Consider the following 20,321-nt stretch of genomic DNA (forward strand, 5'->3'; position numbering starts at 1 on the left):
TATAGTGCGAAATCTCCTCTGCTTCTTGTATACCAAGCTCTAGTTCGCCATCCTTATTCACCTAGCTGAGAATGACAGTACGCGTCACATGTTTCATTTCTGATGCTCTTACGATTCAAAGAGACTGAATACTTTCAGAAAAGACCTGGTCTCAAGAGAGATAGCCGAAACTTGCCAGATTTCCATGTAGTCTAAACAAATTGTTTTAACAGAATATACGAACCGTGGTTTACCCATCTGCTTTCTCCCAAATCACAACTATCCATACTGCAACGCTAACAGTGTAGATACCTCTTCCTTGAATGTATATGTATTAACTATACATGATGCAGACTCACAAAGAAATACCTCTAGCCTTCAAGACCTGTTGGAAGCCGTCTACAACTTGTTTCTCTAATGGCAAGAAATCATATCCACCAACAAGCTCCCTTGTCTTCTCATTGGAGAAACCAATTGAAACAGCAGTATCTTCTTGCTCACCTTCCGAGACTTGACCCTTGAGTTGTGGAAACTTTTCAAGAACAATGTTCAACACTTCTTGTTCAGAGTAAAGGTTGCTAGCAGGGAAGAGACGGTGGCCTTCAACATTGGATCTCTCCAAGGGGATAATGTGGAAAGCAGCGACATCACGAGCATCTGACGAGAGCAGACGAACATCATTGATAAATTTCTCACCTGGCTTGGTGTCCAAAATCTTTGTAAACACCTGGTTTGACTGGTTGAGGCTACCAGAGGCATCCTCATCAAAGACTTGCGGTCCGATAATCATTGGCGGACACACGGTGGTCATAGTGAAGTTCACATCATTGTTCTTAACAAAATTCCAAGCAGCCTCCTCGGCAAGCTTCTTTGAGACGCAGTAGGCGAATTCATCGTGCGTGGCATCCTTTTTGGTCATTGGGTTCCACACGTCCTCGGTGTGAATGAAAGTTGGATCATGAAGCCTTGCAGCATTCATAATACTGGCAAAGGAAGACGTTACAATAACTTTTCTAACTTTCAGACCATGTGCCTTGATGGACCTCAACACACCTTCAGTACCGTTGATAGCCGGGGTATAATAGGCCTTTTCAAAGTCGGCATAGCCCATAGTGAACGGAGAAGCTGTATGAATCACAGCTTCAATCTCTGGATATGCCTTAAAAGTCTGGTCAAAGGCATTCGGCTCTGCAATGTCTGCAACCAATGAAAAGCACAAGTTGTCAGCTTTGGAACCAATTTGGCTCTTGAAGTTTCTCAATAGCTTGTCAGCTTTGTCCTGTGATCTCACAGAGCCAACAACTCTGTAGCCTTTGTCCAGGAGCTGGCTGATGATGTGAAGCGCAAGGTAGCCAGAGGCACCAGTGACAAGAACTGTGCCAGCCATCGTGTCTCCGTATAAACAGTTCCTTGATTGAGATGTGATGATCCAAGTGAGCACACAGCTACAAACGTCGACTGTGGTTGTAGTATTGGAGTCTCAGATTGATACACCAACACAACTTTTGACGACGACTACAGTGAGGAAGCAGCAACCTGGTGTATTTATACTTCTGTAATTATCCAATTACAGTACAGTTTTCATTTCTTTTTTCCAGAATCTTCACCATACTCTGCTAACACTCTCCTTAACTGTAGAGAGAGGTGTACGTCCATTGACATTGCGCTTTGAGATGTATTAATAAACCACATACGCTAGCGAAGAAGCTTTACATGCGGTACGCCGTGGCCACATCAACAGATGCACAACACACATGGTACATATGCACTCCTGCACAGGGGACCTCTAACGGGGAATCTGTTGCCGTGAGCCCAATGGCAAGCCGTCCGATGAGGCGAGTATCAGTGCCTGGTAGGGTAGAGCGTGTGTTGGTGGCCGGAGACTACGAGGAACGTGCTTACATAGCATCTCCGTCATGGTGGCTGGAATATTGGGATGTATTACGACGAGGGAAGTGCCCTTGAGCACCTAGCGAATGTGGACTTCCCCTGTGTGAGGGCACACTGGTAGGAGAAGCCTTGTCCTACGCTGCTTCTCATGTGCTGTGCTCATCAGTGGGAAGCACCGCTACGAGAGGCCAACGTTCTGTAAAGGGTCAAGCAAGACTGCTGGGCCGTGATATCTTTTCTACGTTGAGCTGAGGCAGGCCCGTTATAGGCCAATCAATGGCGAGATGTCTCATCTGTAAGCCTTTGAATGGTAATTGTAGCCGTAATTGCCCCTCCTGAGCATCGCCATCTCCCCTCAGCCTATGAGAATCAAATAGTTAGCAATACAGAGACACTAGAACAATGGAATAGGTTTCCAACACTCCATCAGGGCCCACGGCTCATGACGCACACACTGTTTCTCCACTACCAGCAGTACATTGTATTCGAGAGTGGGTGACTTCAACGGGTAAAAGGGGGCGCAGGAGCTGTCCAACAGGTCGGGACACCGTTGTAGGCTGGTGAAGTGGTGATGCCAGTGCGGATTTCGGCTAATGGGCCACGGGTAGGGGGAACTCTGAGGAGGTGGAATAGAGAGGGAACAACAGTGCACGGTTGTTTCCCCTGAGTTTGGAACCAGCGTGCTTGGATAGAAGCTATACAGTCCTGTACAGGCTACAACAATACACCGTGGAAAACAAAGCAAGCATCTAATCCATCTGACTGCTCTGTTGAAGGGTTGATACTTCTTCTCCCTGAGCCTATGCGAGACATAATTATCAACACGTAGACATGCAGATCAACATACAGATAAAACAACGACAACGGAGCATTCTACTCCAGTTTACTTTTTCTCAAGGAGTTGTGCAATTTTCTCCTCGAGAGCTTTGAGTCTCTCGTCCTTCTCTAAGTTCGCAGCCTCAAGTCTTGTGACAACCTTTTCAAATCCATCAACGACTTGGGACAATTTCTCTATAGTGCCCTTCAAGGTCAATGGTTTGGAGGCTGTCTCAGTGGATGTCTCTGCAGGTTTTGTCTCCTTTGGTTGTTCGTTTGGTTGTTGCTTTGGTTGTTGCTTTGGCTCAACCTTTGGCTCCTCCTTTGGCTCCTCCTTTGGCTCCTCCTTTGGCTCCTCCTTTGGCTCCTCCTTTGGCTCCTCCTTTGGCTCCTCCTTTGGCTCCTCCTTTGGCTCCTCCTTTGGCTCCTCCTTTGGCTCCTCCTTTGGCTCCTCCTTTGGCTCCTCCTTTGGCTCCTCCTTTGGCTCAGCCTTTGGCTCCTCCTTCACCTGCTCTGGCTCATCATCCCATGCAGAATCCTTATCCTCCTTTGGTTCCTCTTCATCACCGTCCAGATCAGCAGCTTTCTTCAACAATGAGTTAACCTCATCCTTCTGGAGTAGATCGTCAACCTTGGACTTTGGTGGTGTCAAAGTAGAACGTTCAACTGGTTCTTCTTTCTTTGGCTCCTCCTTCTTTGGCTCTTCTTTCTTTGGCTCTTCCTTCTTTGGCTCCTCCTTCTTTGGCTCCTCCTTTTTTGGTGCCTCCTTCTTCAATTCCGGCTTAGACGATGGTTTAACAGTTGCCTCAACCTTGTTGTAGATATCCTCCATCGAAACCAGGAGTGGACCATCAACGTCCTTCCCACCGAACCACTCATCAGCACTCAATGCTGGTTTATCAGATGGAGCATCCGGATAAATATCATCCTGGAAGAAATCTGCCTTTCTTGGAACGATGAAAGAGATCGGTTCAATCAGAGAATCACTAACAGTCTTGTACACCTTCAAAACTTCATTCTCAGCAATGTTGACGGTTCTCTTTGGTGCTACTGCTAAACCTCTCTGAGCATCCGTGGACTGGAACTCTGACAATGGGAAAAGCTCATCGTCTTGGAACTCAAAGTAACGGATGTTACCATCACCTTTACCACCCACGTACAAGATATTGTTCGAGTCATCGTAGAATGGGATCAGGATACCAGCAGAAGAGTCAATTGTGTAGAAGCCACCAATTGGACCAGCACCAACGTTGGAAGAGTCCCAAACAGCCATTTGTCTATCAGATAGCTTGGAGAACCCAGTGGTACCAACACGGTCAGTGTTACCTAACCAAACCACTCTGGAGGCCTTTGCACCAGAGTGGCCAGCACCTTCGCTGATGATCTTGTTGGATCTGATATCCCAGATACGAAGCTTACGGTCACGAGACGTAGTTGCGAGCAAGTTACCGTTGTAGTTGAAGGCAAACGACGTCACCAAATCGTTATGCTGTAAAGTAATCTTATCCGTACCAGTCTCAACGTCCCACAGCTTAACGGTGTAGTCCAAGGAGGAGGAGGCTGCAACGTTTTCACTCGTTGGATGGAAGGAAACATGCCCAACCTTTCTCTTGTGACCGGAGTACAGGGCCACTGGCGAGACATCCTTGATGTTGTCGTCATCGTCAACGTAGTGGTGGAAGGAATAATCTTCAGGCACCTTCCACAGTCCGATCTTGGTATCATCGGAACCAGAGATGATCACATTGTCGTTGAATGGGTTGAAATCAGTGTCCAATACCGTGGCTGTATGGCCTCTGAACAGGGGAACCTGATCTGGAGCCTTACCAACCTCACCAATTGGAATCACTGCAAAGGCACCACCACCGGACGCGTTCCAATTGACAGAGATGTACTTGCCATTTGCCTGTTGAGCCACTTGTTAGTATCCACTGGACGTAGCTGAAGATGAGTCACATACCTTTATCAAGTTAGAATCCCACGCGTTGGTTGAAACCCTGATGTTATCGTAGCACAGCTCCTTCTTAGCAGGCTGGCCGTACACGTGACGGTACTTTGAGGCACGAACAAATCTACCACTGTTGTGTTCGGTGTGTTAGTACAAGCAGCCCAGACTGGGTAGAACACACGATGGGCACCCATCGTGTGTCCAGCCCTCCATCTCCTCCTCCCTCCACTGCCCACCCCTGGAGCCTCCAGAGGCCCTCTAGCTGTCAGCAGAAGAGACAAGAGCATTCCACCACACATACCTCATTTTCTCGATTTCCTTTCAACAACCTGTGCGAGTATGCTCTCTAATGACACCGATCTCAGGCCAATTGAGCACCCGTTCAGAGCGAAACATGGGTGTGTGTACCTTCCCTTCCTCCAAAGATTGCACCACTGTGCCCGGGGAGGGTATACCGTGGTGTGCGGGTGTTTTGCGGTTACGAGCGCGCGCAGCACTTTTAGCTTTTTTTTGTTTTTTGCTGGCCCAACCAGTTCGCGATGCCCTTCGAACAATTTTCGCATCGCAAGCGGAAAAGCCCACACGCTCATCGATCAACAAAACCCAGCGGTTTGAGTCCTCAGATCGATAGTTTTACACACGGGTGCCCAGCCTGTTGATTTGTTGTTGCTGTTGTTGGAAACATTCACTTCGTTACACCGTGGCTTGAGGCTCTGCCGAGTGTCCGTTGAGAGAAGAGAAGAGAACGCGTGTGTTGATACAGAATCACGGTGCGGTCTTACAGTATACGTTTGTGCGCTTTGAGGTGTTGTTGTTGTTGTTGTTGTTGTTGTTGTTGTTGTTGATATAACCGTCGTTTAAAAGAGAAACTGGGATGGCTAACCAGGCTGAGGATGATCGAGTGGTGGAGCTCTCGCGGCTCTTCGCACAGTCACACAAGCATCCGGGAGATAATGCCATCGAAGAGCGTGCCATCCAGGCCGCTGTGGACTTCATACACGAACATGGCGACGAGACACATCTGTTCTGTAACAGAACGTTGTACAGCGCTAGCATCCACGCGCTGGTGTTGTTTGCACTGGGAGAAGAGGATAACGTTGCACTGGACTGGTACAAGGAGAAGCTGTGCAAGTGCTTGGACTCGTGCACCAGGTGCATTGCTCTGTTCCACAGAGGTCGGGCGAGGTTGATGGAGACGTTTCTCACGGAGAGGGGGATATGTTACAACAACGTCAACATCCTGTCGAAGACGATACTCCAGTGGGAGGCGACAAGGCTTACAAGCAGATTCAGACGGCTCGTCGGTGAAAACGACATCAAAATGGGCGTACCAAGAGAGCTGCTCACGTGCTTTGCTGAGTGCATGTGCGGTCCACAACTGCTGGTGTTGAATTCAGAGCTACGAGGACTATTTGCGCATCTGCTGCTTCAGCTGCTGGCTTCAGATCACTCATTTGTGAAGACAGCGACTGTGGTGACACCTGGACTGGTGTACTTGGCAATTGAAGGTGACGATACTGAGAAGAAATGGGCATGTCAAATGTTGAAAGACCTGGGGAGCACGGAGACACAGATCACAGCTGCACAGGTGCAACCAGACCTGCTGGAGGAGATAGAAATCGAACTCAGGACAGTCGAGATCGCTTCAAGAGACAAGGAATTGAAGAGGGAGCGATTCTACAGAGGAATGTGTGCACTGTTTGAGGCCCTTGATCAAGATGCCATCATGCTCAAGGTGTTACAGATTGGCAAATCGAGGCCTGTGGATGTCGATAGAGACGATCCAATACTCCCCAGTATATTTGAGACTCTGAGGGATCATGTCATGTCGTACCCGGATCAGTCTTTACCGTACATCTTGAGATTCCTGGGATTGTTGTTAGGTAAAGTCGGTGAGAAGTTCTGGTCGCATATAGGTCAGTACACCTTTCAGAATATCATGGGTCCCATCACCCAGAATCCGAATCTGATAAAGAATCTCAGTATCTTGAGAGATACACCGAGCTTTGCAGGCGAACTTAACCCTGAGGCAAGGATATCCGATCTCTTGGACTGGATTGATAACTTTTTGTCTTCTCTATCTACATCTCAAAGAATCAAATCAGTGGAGACTTTAACCATGTACTTGATCACCCAAGTGGAATCACAACAGTCGATTCCACTCGATGTGAAGGCAAAAATGTTCGTAAAGGCGTGTACCATCTTGTCATCTGCATTGTCACTCCCAAGTCAACTGTACAGTCCTTCTTTAACAACAGACCTCTTGGCCAGAGGCGACACCAGAGTGGTTGTTGATACCAAACTGATCAGATTCTTCGACTACGGAACATCACAGGCCATATTCTTCCCGGAGTATAATAGAGAGAAGAATGCTCAAGTGATGAAGTCGGCAATTGAAGTTATATGTAAAGCATTGAGATTTGATATCCTTACATTTGCTCAAAATAGTTATGAGATTCAAAAGGGCAAGAAGCCATCAACGCTCAAATTCTCTCCACTTTTATTAGAGGCCATCTCGAAACAACAATTGAACCGTCAACTAGAGATGGCATTCCAACTGTTATGCTCCATGGAAAATGTGTCTACAATTCTTCCAGTCGGTGCTCATGTCGAAGAGGTAAAGATGTTTATGCGTTACTTATCTCAATTTTTTGTTAAATTCAGTGACATTGATGCTAGAAATACAAAGATGATTCTGTCCAATCCAAGGAGCCTTAAGGGTTATTGGGCCTGTGTTTTCTCTCCAGATGAAGGTGTCTACCAATCAGCAGTTGATATCTTATATGAAACATTTGATGCAGCAGGTAGATTGGAAGGTGTCCACGACTTATTACAAAACAATATCAGTTGTTGTCTTCAGGCTATTAATGATAACTTGACTAACCTAATCTTTATTGAGTTCTACGAGCCATGTCCTAGAGCTGTTAAAGTTCTCACTGATGTGATTCAAGGCTTGAACTCTCCCGTCGATGGAATCTTTGGTGAAAGTGAAACTTTTGATAAGGCAACAAAGCAATCGCTCTTTGAATTTTGGAACAGATGCTGGAAGTTCTTGGATTTGATCTACGTAGAGACCTTGAAATGGGCAGAGAAATACCCTGATCTTGTGGAATTTACAAGAGATACCTTGGATTTATCCCATGCGGTCCTAGGGTGCTTCAAAACTATTAAGGAACTTGATACCGACGGAGATTCGAAAAAGGTGTTCAACGAAATAACAAACACTTTCCCTCACATGCTGGTTTGGCTTAGATTGAGTGACCCTGGTTTGTTGTCTTCTTGTGTGAAGTTAATCTTCTCAACACTTGATATTGCCAGTGACCTGTCCTATAAGCTGGATACCAACGTTATTGAGCTGTTGGCAAAATATGCCTGTAAGGCTAAGAAGTTCAGTAACAGACTGACGAGTTCTCAAAGTGAAGAAATTCTGGAAAGAGCTAAAGTTTTTGATCCTGAGCTTGTTGACCGTGTGGTTCAAGAAACGGAGGAAAAGAAAAAGAAGAAGGAAGCAAATGCCATTACGGATGCACAGTCTTCTCGTGAAAGTTCAACATCAAGAGCTTCAACTCCAACTGGAGCACCGGTCAGAGGTCAATTGAAGATTGATAACTTTGGAAGCCTTTCAAGAGTGGCACCTATTGCTCCACCTAAACCACAATTACCAAAGTCTCAACTTGAATTGGCAAGAGAGAGGCTGAATGCGAAGAAGGCTGCGCTATCAACAGGGTCGTCACACAGAAAAACTGAACATGATGCTACAGATGAAAGCGATGATGATGGGGAGGATGCGTACTCCTTGTTCAACCTCAAAAAGCCAAACCAAAAGGCAGGTGGTATCACTGTTCTCGAAGATAAATGGAGTCAGCAACGTAGAATTGCTCAAGAGAAGAAGAAAGAGGAGGAGAACAGTAGATTGAGATTGCATGTTGACCTGAAAACTTTATACAAACGGGTATTAATGTGGTCTTTTATGAGAGACGATCCGTATCCAGATTCTGAACTATCCAACTTGAAGACCGTCATAGATAAGTTCAAAACTGCAGATGACTACATCAAGACATTTGAGCCACTACTTCTTGTGGAGTGTTGGTCAGCAATTTTATCAGCAAAGAATAGAGAGGACTATAAACCAATGATGATTTCTATCGGTTCCAAAAGCTCAGTTGGTGATTTCTTCGAGGTGTTTTGCAGCATTAGCCGAACCCAACTCAACACCATGGGTTTTACAGAATCGGATCTTGTGGTGCTAGCGTATAGCGATAAGGAGCTGACGTACGTACCAAAGGTATCTGATGTGAAGAAATCAACTACTTCTTGTTTAGGTAAGATTCAGGAAATCAAGTTTGTCAAAGGAGAAAGAGCCGACATCACCATTAGGGTATCTCGTACAGGATCTCTCAACAGTTGGTTGACTCCACACAGTACTCTTTTATTAATGCGCATCATGCAAATGACAACAATCGAAAGAGAATTCTCATCCCTTCATGGTCTACGTTACTATAACCTGTCCAAACAGATATTTGAAGCAACAGCCAATCCATCATCCACCATACCTCAAAAAGATATTGAAAATATCCGTGCAACCTATAAGGTTAATGACTCTCAAGCCAATGCCATTGGCTGCTCAGTTGGCACCGAGGGATTCTCCTTGATTCAAGGTCCACCTGGTACTGGTAAAACGAAGACAATTTTGGGTATCATCGGGTATATGTTGTCAACATTCAAGGCTCCGAACGCAATTGCTATCCCACAAGGTCAAAAAACCATGGACTCTCTAAAGAACTCCAAGAGCAGAAAGGTTTTAGTATGTGCACCGAGTAACGCAGCTGTGGATGAGTTGGTGATCCGTATGAAAGATGGTATCATGAACTCACGTGGTGAACAATACACTCCGAAGCTCGTTCGTCTTGGTCGTACTGACGCAATAAACTCTGCCGTGAAAGACATGACTTTAGAGGAGCTTGTTGATTCTCAACTTGGAAAGCCTTCTGCAGCATCTAACAACATGGATGGTCTTTTCAAAGAGCTTTCTGAAGTGAAGAAACAAATCGAGATATGTAAGGCCAAAATTGCAGACGAGAAGAACCCTGCGAGTGACGAAGTCTACAAAGAGAAGCGGGAGCTTACAAAGAAGGCCAACTTGATCAAACAGAAGATGGATACGGAGAGAGAGACCCAGAATTCTAACTACAGAAGCAGAGAGATCAACAGAAGAAACCTACAAGCCAAAATTTTGGGTGAAGCCGACATCATCTGTTCTACACTTTCAGGTTCAGCCCATGATATGGTTGCTAATTTGGGGATCAAGTTTGACTCTGTCATCATCGATGAGGCTTGTCAATGTACTGAACTCTCTGCTGTCATTCCATTGAGATATGGTTGCAGACGCTGTATTATGGTTGGTGATCCTAATCAGTTGCCACCAACCGTGATATCTACTGAAGCTGCTAATGCTCTATACGACCAGAGTTTGTTTGTGAGAATGGCCAAGAATATGAAGCCATTGTTGTTGAACGTTCAGTACCGTATGAATTCTGCAATTTCCAAGTTTTCTTCAGAAGTGTTCTATAATGGTGAATTGCACGATGGTCCTGAGAACGACCAGTTGACGAAAAGAATATGGCATGAAAACTCGTTCTTCCCTCCCTTCAGATTTTATGATATCATTGAAGGCCATCAAATTCAAAACCAGAAAACGTTCTCGTACACGAATGAGATTGAGGTTAAGATTGCCGTTGAGTTAATCAACACACTTTTCACTCTTTACAGGAATGTTGATTTCAAGAACAAGATTGGTATTATCACACCATATAAAGAACAGAACAGGCTCTTGCAGAGGATATTCATCAATCAGTTTGGTAACAGCATCAAGAAGGAAATCACTTTCAACACTGTTGATGGGTTCCAAGGTCAAGAGAAGGAGATCATCATCATGTCATGTGTGCGTGCTGATCCTAGCAGCAGAGGTGTTGGTTTCTTGAGGGATTTCCGTCGTATGAATGTTGCATTAACAAGATCCAAATGTTCACTTTGGATTCTTGGAAATCGTGATTCTTTGACAAAGAACGAGCTATGGAGGAAATTAATCAATGATGCCGATAGCAGAGGATGCTTCTGTGAAGCCAAACTCGGATTCACAAGGGCCAATGGTATCACCAGGGATGCACAGCATGGGAAGATTACAGATGTTTCCAATTCCCTAGCTGAGACTGAATCTAAACGTCGTCGGAAATCCGGGTTCAAGGATAAGAAACCAAAGCTTGATGTCCAACCTGGCGATGATTTAACTGTTCCCGTTCCTGTTAATCCTTCTCACACACAATTTAAAGAGAGGCTTAACACTGGAACGGGAAGAGGTGTTGATGTCAAAGCATCAGCTCCTCCAATCCCAAATAGCAATTCCACGGAGTCAAATGTGTCACTCGAGCCTAACAGTAACGGAGTTCTACCACCTCCATCTTCTACTGGCACAACTACCACTACTACAGTCCCTTCAAGTTCTGGTATAATCCCGAGACCCACTCCTCAGCATAATGCTCCATCTAACGGACCACGTTCGATGACACAACCTCAAAGAAGTGGATCATTACCACCAAGGCCAGCAGCTTCTGGATCTTTACCAATGAAGCAGCCATCGCATACGCGTAAACCCGAAGGCAGCATATTCATACCAAGGAAACGTACAAAGCATCGTCGATAATGCCAATAAAATTAATAAGCATCTGAATAAATACATCGTTATTTCCACCATAACACCAAGTGTATCATCATTCGTCCCTACTCCTCCTGTTTGATGACTTCTTACCAGCCAAGTTATCCTTCAGCCTAGTGCCCAATGAGGGCTTTGTAGCTAAAGCAATTGGAGATGCGTTCAACCCAATGTTGTTCAGTTCTGGTGGTGAGGTTGACAGTGTAGGCTCTGCCTTTGATAATGTTCTTGCTGTAGGTAACTTCACTCTCTGAGAAGGTGTTGTGGTATTCCTGGACAAAGATGAGCCTTTAGCTTCAACAGCCTTGGGTCCAAGCATTGTCAACCCAGTTTCAAGAGTATGAATCTCTGTTTGTAATAGCTGCTTCAGAATGTCATTCATCTTACTAACGTCATTAACTCTTGACCTCAGCAACTGTAATGAGTCTTGTAATAGAGATTGAAGTTTCGCCTTGATCACTGCGTTATTACTCAAGGCACCAGTCTGTGACTTCAACGTGAGTTTAAGATCATTCTCTAGGTCTGACAAGATTTGACATGCATTTTCCCATATCAACAAGCTGTGTTCATAGACCTTTTCCTTTATTGAATAATCATGGCTTGCATCAGACAGTGTCTGTACCTGTCTTTCAATTATATCGATTATTTGCACAGGGTCGTAGTTAGATTCTCGTGGGAGTGACTGTGAAGTAAATCTCGTCAAGAAGGAGCCCAACATTGAGGACTTTGGGAAAGGTCCATCGTTGACTGGAGGCGCTGGTGCTCTCCCAGCGAACAGTTTGGCAACGACATCCCTTTCAGCTCTATCTATATCCTTCAAGGACTGTAGATGAGAGCTCGTTCTACTTTCAATGACGCTCTGGGATCTTGTAATCTCCAAGTTTAACGCCTTCTTTTTCGATCTGAGCTGTTTCAACCTCGTTTCCAAGTTCGAAATCTCTAGATCCAAGTCCTGTAACTGATCTTGCAATTGTCTCAGTCGTTGTCCCTCCGCATTATCCGTACTCTGTATATCTTCAACCTCCAGTGTGAGCAACCTCCTAGTGGTTTCCCATTCTTTAAACGAGTTTAATACAGCTTGTTTCTGAGAAATCTGTGTATCGTACAGCTCAGTGATTGCCTGATACACCAGTGCCAGGCTCTTGAAGGAGCGAAGAACATTTTCCCGTATATATTGGGAGCTTGTACCACCTTTAGAAGCCTCCAGATGCTTCATCATCAAATCATTCAACCTCAGGTTCAACGACTTCTCCTCTCCCAGTAAGTACTTCAAAGGCTCATCAGTCTGAATATCGGAAGTTCCCATAGCAATGTCGTCAACATTCCTCTGTAATGAGGACCGTGTCAGTGAATCGTACAAGGGTAAAGACTGTGAACCTTCTGGCCAAAGGCCTATACTGTGATCCATGAAATGATGTTGTTGGACAGGCAGTTGGTCATCTGTGAGTGGTGTTCTTACGCTTCTATTCGTTCTTCTCATACGCTGGCTGCCCATTGCCCTTGAAAGGGTAATGTCCTCGTACTCATCAGTGGGTGTTGTGGGTTCTTGTATCGTATGTGTAGTACTAGGGCTCTTGCTCTTGCTCTTCTTCATCTCCGAGAGGGCGTCCGAAAAGTGCCTGATATCCAACTGTGAAGGGTCATCCACGAGCTCTGTAACAGAGCCAGACGCTGAGTCCAAGCACGTCTCGGCTCTCAGCCCTTGTGTAGCACCATTGGAACCGATATCGTTATCGTTATCAACACCACCATCATCACCAACATCATCACCGTCAGTATCATCACCATCAGAGGTGCTTCCCTCCGAGTAAAGCGAAACAGTCCTATACGCGTTCTGCTCCATCTCCATAGGCTTCAGCGACATCTTCTATTGTGTTTTCAACACCAGAACATAGTGCAAAGCATCCAATTGTGGGTCAGCTAAGGCCAGTGATGGTGCACACGCCTAAGCACCGGGGCAGGGTGCTGACTAAGCAATGTGTTCCGAAAGAAGAAATATTCGCGGTGACGCCACATCACGTGCGGGATCACGTTTGGCCCGGAATTGAGCCAATTCCGAGGTTTATGCCCCAGGTGGAGGCGGCGGGTGGGCGAGGCTTGAGAAGGGTGAAACAGAGCTTTAACGGGTATAACAGTGCTTTGCAATTGCGTGGTTATTGTTCTATTGAAACTGCCATAGATGTCATACTTCTTCAAATCACCGCTGGACCTCGAGATACGATTCGAAGGTGAAGACTCTCGTCAGCAATTCGAGGTCAAGTCAGCGCAAGGGAAGAAGGATAAGTACCCTCTGTACGAAGATGGGGAGTCTGTTGTTGGTGAGGTCACGGTGAGGGTTAAGGATGGTAAGAGGGTCGAACACACCGGCATCAAGGCACAACTGTTCGGGTCAATTGAGATCTCCAATGGACAGCGAGACGACTTCCTCTGTCTGAGCCACGATTTGGCCCCACCGGCAGAGCTGGACCACAGTGAGACCTACAAGTTCAACTTCAAGGACGTTGAGAAACGGTACGAGAGTTACAAGGGCAAGAACCTGAACGTTTCGTACTACGTGAAGATTGTGATATTCCGAAAGAGCGCCGATATCACCAAGATTAAGAAGTTTTGGGTGAACATCTACTCCAACCCTACAGACTTGAAGAAGTCGATCAAGCTGGACATCGGGATTGAAAACTGCCTCCATATCGAGTTTGAGTATTCCAAGTCGACTTATTCGTTGAAGGATGTCATTGTCGGAAGAATATACTTCCTGCTTACCCGTCTGAAGATCAAGCACATGGAAATAAGTCTCATCACGAGGGAAACTGTCGGTGTGCAACCAAATCAACTAAGCGACTCCTCCACGATAAGATATGAGATCATGGATGGATCACCAGTGAAAGGAGAAACAATACCAATAAGAATGTTCTTAGGAGGTTACGAACTCACACCAACTACAAAGACTAACCTGTTCAGCGTAAAGAATTACATTAGCTTGGTCATTATCGATGAAGATGGAAGACGGTACTTCAAGCAGTCCGAGATTGTGCTGTTCCGTACAAAGAGTTGAACTCCTCTCCTCCCTTCCTTTAGCTCATAAGACCAAATGGAAATATGAATCAATGTCAGTGATCAACTTATCAGCGTAGTATAGCTCCTGTGGTTGTGAACCACATCCGTTATCGGCGTTGCTGATATCATTCATCTTTACTAACGATGCCACTTTGGAGTATGATGACTGTAATGCGGAAATCATGGACTTACTAATAGAGCCATTGTTCTTCCTTGAGATATGTAAATCAGAAGACATGGACAAATATGAATGACTGTCAACGTAATCATCGACACAAGCTGTTGAGGTTGCTGTCGTTGTGTACAACTCCCCAGAATTGATCATGAATCCAAATATCTCTGTTCTGTGCACAGCTTCCAGGATTCGTTTCAACTTGCGTGACTTGTCCTTATATTCTTGACAAGTGCTGGTGATTCCAAGATCAACGAGAAACTTATATCTATTTGATGACGACGACACCTGATCCATCATCTCACTGAGCAGATCCAAACCGATAGCAATGACAACGTCACTGTTCCCCTTTGAAAGCACCATGCCAATCTGTCCCAAGCCCATCACACCCAAGTGCAACCTCTGTACTTCAAAGCACTGCTGGATCTGCCTGCTGAGCAGCTCAACCTGGCATGTGTTGAAGTGTCTGTCCAATATTGCAATTCCAAATGGACTATTGGACAGTAAGTTCGTCATACAATCGTTATCCAAATCGTAGAATAAGCCAAAGGAGTACAAGTCTTCAAAATACACTTGGAGAATTGGATCTGTCACACCACCAACCAACGCCACATGTCTTGCTAGCTCCAATAGATGTAACCTTGTGCTGACTAGCCCATGTGTCAAGTAGTACGGTTGTACCGTTTCACGATCGCTCAGTATCGCCATACGGTCTATACTCAGATTCATCAACACACGAACATTGCTCAAGGCTTCGTTCTTTGACCTGATCCATTTCATACAGCCAATCGACTGCAACGGATCCCTTAGAGCACTCGGACCAGCGATTATAAACAACTGATCCGCTAGTGAGCACTCGATTGCGCCCTTGATAACGTCTCTCTGGACGAGTATACGATCACCAGTATGCTCGTCCAAGGGACAAAGGAACTCCCGAATCACCTCAGGTTGGCTGATCGCAACCTGTGTACGTTCTATTGATCACAATGTTAGCGGTTGTATACTATATATCGCTTATAGTGCACTACAAGAGTCAGAGGTATCAAAAGCTACCTGTGAGCGTTTCAGTGGGCGGTAGACTAACACCGGAACCAAGTGAGGGCATTCTCATATTCCGCTTTCCCTATACAAATGTTGGTGCACACGGTGGTGATGATGATTTTGGAAGGGAGAGAGAACGACCAGCGGGTTGTTTATATAGCGAAAAAAGTGTTGAAGTTATCCGAAGCCACAAAAGTGTGAAAACAACAACAACAACAACAACAACAACAACAACAGCAATAACAACGGCGCTACGCTTCAGCAATGAACCAAAAGAGATCCGAAACACTGATTAGTATGTGTACAACGCTTGTCTCACAGCAAAGAAATGGACACTAACACTTGGGGCGCTATAAAGAAAAGGTTGAAACCAATACAGAGCTTCTAATATCGAGAATGCAGACGATTATTGCACTCTCGGCTTCGACGTCAGCTCAGGAGATTCAAGCATCGGAGATGCTTCAAATCGAGTCGAATGCCTCGATGATTGTGAGGCTCGTGGAAGAGCTGCTAAGTATATCGAGAAACCTAAAGGAGAGCTGGATTTTGGGCCAGCTGCCAAAGTCTGAACAACAACAAGACGTTGTTACTCAAGAGGCGCAAGGTAAAGTGGACGCGTTACTACAGAAGATCCTACAAAGCAAACACTACAATGAGGAGATCGGACTAGACGAGGAGTTTGAAAAAGAGGAGCAGGAGGAGGACACAGGCATCAAGATAGAGCAAGAGGAGAAGATACCCGATGAGCTCATACTGCCTGTGGAGACAGACTCATCGGTGGTGAAACAAGAACCACCTGAAGCTGCACCACATACAGATGAAATAAAGCAGGAGCAGAAGGAGAAGGAGGAGGAGAAACTCGATGCGGATGAAGACTTAATCATGAAGGATGGACTACCGGTTGATACTTCGCAACTAGTTGATCCTATGGATATGAGTGACGGTGGTGCTACAAACGTACTCGGTGATTATGATTTCGATAACTTTGGGAACATGGACCGTGACGACGATATAATGATGGGATAGGTATCTACACGTGTATATTGCAAACTTGTCAATATTTATAAAATCGTATCCATACTAGCCATAAAATCATAAAACAAGGGGAAAGAAAGAAACAGATAATCAACAACAATGACACCTCGGAAACTTAAACCACAACAACAAAAGACACATAATAAATCGTCCAAAGAATATAAAACAGTAGAAATCATTTCACTGAAGCACGTCTCTTTCTGGATTCCTCCTCTAGCAAACTCAGCCTCATGGCTTCTTGGATCATTTTCTGTTCAATTTCATTCTCATTTGATTGAATCAACATGTTGCTAGCGTGAATAGCACTTGCAGCTGCAGCTCTTTTGGCCAATTTGGCCCTGGCATTGTTCAGGTTCTGTTCCCAGTCAGGTCTGATGAAATCAGTTGTAATTACTTGTGGGTGAGTAGCAGGTAAAGACCCACGACGTTGTGTTGCTATACTCATTGCACTTGCCATAGATGCCTTTCTGAAGTAATTCTCTTGGACTTCAAACGCATTCAGATCTTCCTCGTCCGTAATGGCATCAGTGGTGATATTACCGTTACCGGATGATTTCAGTGGGGATTTGAACAACGCAGGAGGGATACCTCCCAACCCTGTACGGATGTAGGCCGGTGGTGAATAGATAACTCCAAAGTTTGGAGTGGCACAGTAAGGACAACATGCATATTCAGAGATTAGTAGGTTTGGATCTTGTTCAGCTTTCGCTTTCTGGTCTTCACCGTTGTTGTCTCCTTCATCATCATGGTCATGTGGGAGATGCGGTTCCAATCTTTTGATCTGTACAAAGCATTCCGTACATATCGCATGGTTGCAACACCGTGAATAGTTCAGCCATCTTGGATAGTAGAGAAAACAAATTGGACACTCGACACTTGTACGGTACAGCTCTAACTTCAAATCATCCGATGCAGCTTGCCTCGACGTTGCTCTTTCTTCGAGATAACGCTTCTCCTCTGCAGCTTGCCATTCCAGCTTCTTCAACTTGAGTTGCTTGTTGAATTTTTTGGACAGGTGACGTCTCAACTCCTTTTTCGATAGTAGGGATTCATCAACAGATGCTTCGTCGTATTCAAGATCTTCATCTTCGTCTTCCGCCTCGTGCGGTAAAGCGTGTAATTTCAAGTTGCTCAACACCGCCAACAGATCTTCATCAGTCCAGGACGCATCAAAGTCCTGTAGAGGAGTATAAAAAGGTGCCAATTTCCTCTCTATTATAGCCTCTTTGACAACGCTGATCTGGTAGTCCAAGTTCAAGTTATAAGTACCGTACGGTGCGAGATACCCTCCATCAACGTTCTCGTCATACTTCACAAGCAGACCACGGGCGTGCGCCTCTTTGAGCTTCTCTCTCTCTGAGCGGCTAGACCGTTTGACCTTTATCGTCGGTCCACGTAGCGAGCCACCGATGAGGCCGCCCGTGCCTATGCTTCCAGTGAACGAGCTCCCACGACGGCGTCCGCCACGGTCCTCCTTTGCTGGAACGTTACCCATGTTGTTGCCTTTGCCTTGCCCTTTCCTTTATGTTATCTTTTGCCTCTCTTCACAAAAGATCAGCCTGTACAATTCACCGTAGCAGCGATTGTCAGTGTTCGTTCTTTCCTTTGTTTCCCGTCTTTCTTCCTCTTGTCGAGTTGATCTCACGGACGTGTCTAATCACAACCTATCAAACCGGCGTGTTTATGAGTTAAAAGATATCTGTGGGCGGGAGGCGGAGAGTTCGTTTAGCTGAGTCGACTACTGCTCTCGGTCTCTCTCTCACGATCTCTGTTTTTCTGTCTCTCGCCGTCTCACTGGCTCTGTTCCACTGTCGCTCTTTAGCGCCCTGTTTGCAGAAGGTTGTTTACTAAGCTGATTTTAACCATGGATAAGTTTTCCCTGCTGTGTCTTTTTTGTTGGCTCCTCAGCTAATGCCCGCGGAAAGTTATCATGAAACCAAACACACACACAAGGCCGTTAATCAGTTTTACACCGAGATTTGGTACCAAATGTCGTTATTCTGGGACCCAAGGCACCTCGTATGAATGCTCTCGCGATCCGCCGTGTAATTACCAGCAACCGCCCTGGTCATTCGGCTTGATACCTCTACAAAACACCACTAGAATTACCCCCCAACGTGAAACCCCCCCCAGTAAAGGCCCACAGAGCCGGTGGGTTGATAGGTTTAGTGTCAAAGCTCTATGTACTTGCTGCGCACGCATGGGTGATTTTTAGGGATATTCCGAGCTTCGGTATTTAGAAGTTGTCAGCTTTTATTATACTCACTTGTGTGATTATGTAAGCAGCGTGTTCTTCGAGCCCGTACTGGTCATCAACTCGCTTGTGAGATGCCGACACCAAATCCAACACCGATCATTGCGAATGCTATCAGCAGCCATAGAACGCCTGTTCCAAGACTGGTGTATCTCTTGATGTGGGTGGTGTGGCCTATTGCGTCATCCAAGAGTCCGAATCCTAGGAAGAAGAACAACGGTGGTATGATGAACGCGATGAGATATATCACTATAAACCACCGGTTCAGTGCCTTGGTGCGCGCTGTTGATATGCTCTGTAACTCCCGATCGTATCGTATACGCTGTAGCACGGAGTTGTCTGAAGGGTAGTCGTCACCTTTCTCGTTCAACAGCTGATCGTTGGAAGCAGCGTCATCGTCCATGGACGATGCCGATGCCGATGAAGGACGCTCTAACCCAGATGGTTCATCTCGTTTGGGTTTTAAATGCATTTCCCTTGCCTTAAATGGCGTAGGCTTTCTCTGAAAGGATCCATCTCGAAGTTGATTCGGTTCAAAAGCCATATCATGGCTAAGTGGACTCGTCGGAGAGTGGATAGAAGGTACAATCCCGCTATAGGCTTCAGATTTAACAACAACAGGTTGTGGAGTACCAGCCTTTTGTATGGCAATACGTTCCGCATTTTGGATCTGGATCAAATGTGGAGTTCCCCTCTGTCTGCGACGCGTTTCCTCCAATTGCCTTATAGAGTCCTGCGTGATTGATCTTAGGGATTTCGAAGACCTCCCACCACTGGACGAGTCCTTACGTGGTGCCTTACCATCGTGAATTTCCCTCAATAGTCGCAGGTTATCCACGCTAATGTCATGAATCTCAACTACGGTCCCAGTGGCATCTTCAACAGCACCGCTGGATGTAGTTGGAGGCAATGGAGCTGCAAATTCTGGAGTCGGAATCCTAGGTATCTGTACTTGTGGTGCCTGAGACGGCCGTGATCTTTCTGATTCAGAGCTCGACTGCGAAACTGGCTGTCGTATACCTTGTACCAGTGACTCCCTAGAATTACGTACACTGTCCCCACTGTTCGAGCTTGAACTATGATCCTTGACCGCTTGTGAGTGTTTCTTTCTCAAGTGGAACTCACGTAAGGAACCAGACCGACTCACTCCATGTCCTTTTGCAGAATATATTCTCGAATTAGAATCAAGATCTGCCAATATATTGCTGTTATTTGGCTCATGGGTCTGCTGCTGTTCTCGTTGTACATGACGCATGCTGAACGACGATAATCCACTCAGTGAAATGTCCCTTGTGGAATCGTTACCAGATTCATCTATAACGTCTTGATATACGGAGAAGCTTCTGAGAGCACCATCTTCATCGATATAGGACTCTCTGAACATTGACCTTCTGTTGGAGGAATTATGAGGGTTTGAAGACGA

General features: G+C 45.7%; 8 protein-coding genes across 8 annotated transcripts in view; 3 read left to right on the plus strand and 5 right to left on the minus strand.

The window, feature by feature from the left end:
• Window positions 1-334: 334 nt before the first annotated feature.
• On the minus strand, window positions 335-1,535 carry CYBJADRAFT_155737 (dihydrokaempferol 4-reductase; the record flags this gene model as incomplete). The annotated part of the gene is made up of 1 exon (XM_020213452.1): window positions 335-1,535. Exon 1 carries the CDS (start codon window positions 1,364-1,366, stop codon window positions 335-337), a length of 1,032 nt encoding a protein of 343 aa, XP_020068088.1. The 5' UTR covers window positions 1,367-1,535.
• A 1,025-nt stretch (window positions 1,536-2,560) lies between these two features.
• Window positions 2,561-4,993, minus strand: CRN1 (coronin). The gene is made up of 4 exons (XM_020217762.1): window positions 4,935-4,993; window positions 4,646-4,757; window positions 3,176-4,591; window positions 2,561-3,055 (listed from the first exon to the last, which is right to left on the minus strand). Exons 1-4 carry the CDS (start codon window positions 4,937-4,939, stop codon window positions 2,753-2,755), a joined length of 1,836 nt encoding a protein of 611 aa, XP_020068089.1. The 5' UTR covers window positions 4,940-4,993; the 3' UTR covers window positions 2,561-2,752.
• Window positions 4,994-5,507: 514 nt separating this feature from the next.
• Window positions 5,508-10,769, plus strand: SEN1 (DNA/RNA helicase SEN1; the record flags this gene model as incomplete). The annotated part of the gene is made up of 1 exon (XM_020213052.1): window positions 5,508-10,769. A coding segment is annotated over one exon (5,262 nt), but the record flags the coding sequence as incomplete, so codon positions are not given.
• A 554-nt stretch (window positions 10,770-11,323) lies between these two features.
• Window positions 11,324-13,223, minus strand: CYBJADRAFT_169697 (uncharacterized protein). The gene has a single exon (XM_020215902.1). It carries the CDS (start codon window positions 13,204-13,206, stop codon window positions 11,401-11,403), a length of 1,806 nt encoding a protein of 601 aa, XP_020068091.1. The 5' UTR covers window positions 13,207-13,223; the 3' UTR covers window positions 11,324-11,400.
• A 277-nt stretch (window positions 13,224-13,500) lies between these two features.
• PEP8 (retromer subunit PEP8) lies at window positions 13,501-14,406 on the plus strand. The gene has a single exon (XM_020217763.1). It carries the CDS (start codon window positions 13,522-13,524, stop codon window positions 14,392-14,394), a length of 873 nt encoding a protein of 290 aa, XP_020068092.1. The 5' UTR covers window positions 13,501-13,521; the 3' UTR covers window positions 14,395-14,406.
• A 424-nt stretch (window positions 14,407-14,830) lies between these two features.
• On the minus strand, window positions 14,831-15,673 carry CYBJADRAFT_164692 (uncharacterized protein; the record flags this gene model as incomplete). The annotated part of the gene is made up of 3 exons (XM_020213868.1): window positions 14,831-14,836; window positions 14,857-15,542; window positions 15,622-15,673. 3 exons carry the CDS (start codon window positions 15,671-15,673, stop codon window positions 14,831-14,833), a joined length of 744 nt encoding a protein of 247 aa, XP_020068093.1.
• A 162-nt stretch (window positions 15,674-15,835) lies between these two features.
• SRB6 (Srb6p) lies at window positions 15,836-16,637 on the plus strand (the record flags this gene model as incomplete). The annotated part of the gene is made up of 2 exons (XM_020217244.1): window positions 15,836-15,904; window positions 15,968-16,637. The coding sequence occupies exons 1-2, from the start codon at window positions 15,874-15,876 to the stop codon at window positions 16,633-16,635; spliced, it is 699 nt and encodes a 232-aa protein (XP_020068094.1). The 5' UTR covers window positions 15,836-15,873.
• A 182-nt stretch (window positions 16,638-16,819) lies between these two features.
• The window catches only part of SIP5 (Sip5p), a gene marked incomplete at both ends in the record, with an annotated part of 4,293 nt that continues 791 nt past the window's right edge, over window positions 16,820-20,321 (minus strand). The window contains 2 exons of the mRNA XM_020216948.1: window positions 16,820-18,022; window positions 19,851-19,982. Of these exons, the coding sequence (XP_020068095.1) occupies window positions 16,820-18,022; window positions 19,851-19,982 (1,335 nt within the window). The remainder of the gene's footprint in view (window positions 18,023-19,850; window positions 19,983-20,321) is intronic.

This window comes from Cyberlindnera jadinii (genome assembly GCF_001661405.1).
Source record: "Cyberlindnera jadinii NRRL Y-1542 unplaced genomic scaffold CYBJAscaffold_21, whole genome shotgun sequence".
NCBI classification, from domain to species: domain Eukaryota; kingdom Fungi; phylum Ascomycota; class Saccharomycetes; order Phaffomycetales; family Wickerhamomycetaceae; genus Williopsis; species Williopsis jadinii.